Source organism: Rutidosis leptorrhynchoides, chromosome 4 (assembly GCF_046630445.1).
Source record: "Rutidosis leptorrhynchoides isolate AG116_Rl617_1_P2 chromosome 4, CSIRO_AGI_Rlap_v1, whole genome shotgun sequence".
NCBI classification, from domain to species: Eukaryota; Viridiplantae; Streptophyta; class Magnoliopsida; order Asterales; family Asteraceae; genus Rutidosis; species Rutidosis leptorrhynchoides.
This window is the reverse complement of record NC_092336.1, coordinates 264,647,819-264,650,800: the sequence shown is the minus strand read 5'-3', so window position 1 is coordinate 264,650,800 and position 2,982 is coordinate 264,647,819. Positions and strand designations below refer to the sequence as shown.

Genomic DNA, 2,982 nt, shown 5'->3' with positions numbered 1-2,982 from the left:
CATATATCCTACAAATTCTTAAATTCTTAATGATAATAAGGGTTGTAATAGTTACAATTATTAAATTGTTGCTAAAAATATTCAAAGTTACATATTTAGATTAGTTTAAACGTATATTTACTTATATTATAACGTATTTTGCTCAATTAAATTCACAATCGGCGATAAATTACAATCAAAACATGTGTAACAAATCAAAAACATAAAGATTAAATATATATATTTGTTATAATCTATATTAAATTGAAAAAATCGTCGTTGGATTAACATTTCATGTGATATCCAACGGATATCCATTAACCCGCTTAATCCATCGAATATGGATATGGACGGATGAACTGAAATTAAATGGATATGGATATGGATATGGATGAGGAAAAACTAAATGAATATAGATATGGATATGGCATCATCCGGTCCATATCCGATCCATTGTCATCCCTAATTGTAATACAACATTTTACATTATATAGTATTCATCTCCATAAGAACTATGTTCAAAGAATCAAGATTCGTTCAACTTTGAAAAAAATGAAACAAGCAATCAAGAAAAAGAACCTACCAACTCTTTTTTTTTTTACAGCAAATAGGATCATCTGAGGGGGACTAAACACCCGTTACGATCATCTCCCGTTTCGATTATGATAATGCAGCGATAATAACTCCGCCCCCATCGCTGCCCGGGAGGAAACCTTGAGACCGATCCAAAGGAGTAAAAACTCCCTCCCCTTTATCCCCAAACGATATGTGAAAAGTGCCATGGGTGGATACTTCATGACAGGGATAAAATTGTGTTTTTAAAAATGTCGCTAACGGGGATCGAATTCCTGACCTCTCTTAAAAAAAAAACAGACCACCAACCGCTAGACCACATCGTACTAAAATAATGTAAATTTTTGTTATAAATTGATAGTAGATAGTTGATGATCAGAAGTATAACATGCATGTGAGCATCTTGTTATATCTTGTCTTCAATTTGGCTGTTACATTTTTATAAACATTTTCAGCTATAATTTTCATTAGAATCAACAATGGAGCTTCAGATTATACTGTCGATCCTATTTTCCTTTGTTGCCTTATTCTACTTGTACACCAAATTCAAAAAATCCTCCATTGAGAACCTTCCTCCACAACCATGGAAGCTCCCTTTTATTGGGCACTTGCACCATCTCCATGGTGCACTCCCACACCGAGCTTTCGGTCGATTAGCTGATAAAATCGGACCAGTAATTCATCTACAGCTTGGTGAAGTATCCACAGTCGTAATCTCATCTCCTGTTTTCGCCAAAGAAGTCATGAAAACCCACGATCTTACTTTCGCAAATAGATCAAAGCTTCTCGCTGCTGAGGTCATCGCATATGACTATAAAGACATCATCTTTGCACCTTATGGCGAGTACTGGAGACAAATGCGTAAAATATGCATTTTGGAGCTTTCAAGTGCTAAAAAAGTTCGATCTTTTGAATCTATACGTGACGAAGAGTCTTGGAACCTTATCGAATCCATCAAGGGATCAAACATGGTCGATCTTACAAAGATGATAGACACGATGATGAATGTTATCGCGGTTAAAGTTGCTGTTGGAAGTAAATGCAGGGATCAGGATGATCTTCTTGCATTGATTAAAGATATTGCATCTTTATCGAGTGGTTTCGATGTGTCTGATTTGTTTCCATCTGTTAAAGTATTGCCTTTAGTTACAGGTTCAATGAAAAAGATGACAATGATACGCAACAAGATCGATAAGCTTTTGGACAGCATTATTTCGGACCACCAAGAACGCCGTACAGATGGACTGAGTGATCACAATGAAGACCTTCTTGAAGTTTTATTGAGACTTAAAGATGATGGTGGGCTTCGCTTCCCATTAACTTCTGACCACATCAAAGCGATTCTCGTGGTTAGTATTTATTTATGTTAACTTGTTACCCGTAACTAGAATTTCAAAAGTATTATTTGTTTATAACTTGAAAATTATGATACAGGATATATTTGCCGCGGGCACAGATACAGCCGCGGTGACAATCGAATGGGCGATGTTGGAACTAATGAAAAATCCGAACATAATGGAAAAAGTACAAGCCGAACTCAGATTAGTACTTAAGGGAAAGAATAAGATATACGAGTCTGATATTCAAGAACTCGAGTACTTTAAATTAGTAATCAAAGAAACCTTAAGGTTGCACCCTCCGCTTCCATTGTTAGTTCCTAGAGAATGTAAGGTGAAGTGTGAAATTGGTGTATACCAAATCCCTGCCAATACGAAAGTTATTATTAATGTGTGGAAAATTGGACGTGATCCAGATTACTGGGTTGATCCTGAAAGTTTCATACCGGAAAGGTTTAATGAAAGTTCGGTTAACATGATGGGAACAGATTTTGAATTTCTTCCGTTTGGGGCCGGAAGAAGAATGTGTCCCGGTATGAATTTGGGGTTGGCTAACATCGAGCTTCCTCTTGCAAGGCTACTCTACCACTTCAACTGGGGACTCCCGAATGGGGTATCATCGGAAGATCTTGATATGAGTGAGACGCTTGCTGCCACGCTTAATCTAAAACACCACTTGCATCTAGTTCCAAGCGCTTATAATACAAATTAATGACCAACATCATGTTGATATCAACGTCTTTCTTGTTCCTTAGAAAAAGATGTCGAAACTATAATAATAGAATGTGTGAAACGCGGCCTTCACATATCATTTATTGATAATATCTCTGTCATTTTTACTTAAATCTTTTGGTTTTTGCTTTAATTTCATGATGTTGTCTAAATTCTTTGTTGAAATTCATGAGGTGGGAATTGTGATACGGGTCAAACATATCAATTTGTGTGAGGCTCACTTTCAGCCCAATTTAATCGGGTCAAACTGAAAGCAGCCCAAGTATGTTGAAGAAACTCAACTTTATGTTTTAGAAGTCTTGCATAATAAGGAATAGTTTGCACGTGGGATTGAAATGAGTCATACATGATCTCATATTCT

General features: G+C 36.3%; 1 protein-coding gene across 1 annotated transcript; it reads left to right on the top strand.

The window, feature by feature from the left end:
- The first annotated feature begins 1,031 nt into the window (after positions 1-1,031).
- LOC139904508 (germacrene A hydroxylase-like) lies at positions 1,032-2,601 on the top strand. The gene is made up of 2 exons (XM_071886424.1): positions 1,032-1,901; positions 1,987-2,601. Exons 1-2 carry the CDS (start codon positions 1,032-1,034, stop codon positions 2,599-2,601), a joined length of 1,485 nt encoding a protein of 494 aa, XP_071742525.1.
- Positions 2,602-2,982: the final 381 nt, after the last annotated feature.

What these genes read in the sequence shown, in the direction of transcription:
- LOC139904508 (XM_071886424.1), top strand. Translation starts at nt 1,032, where the DNA reads ATGGAGCTTCAGATTATACTGTCGATCCTATTTTCCTTTGTTGCCTTA. An exon ending in ACATCAAAGCGATTCTCGTG is followed by an intron (nt 1,902 to 1,986) that starts GTTAGTATTTAT and finishes ATTATGATACAG; the next exon opens with GATATATTTGCCGCGGGCAC.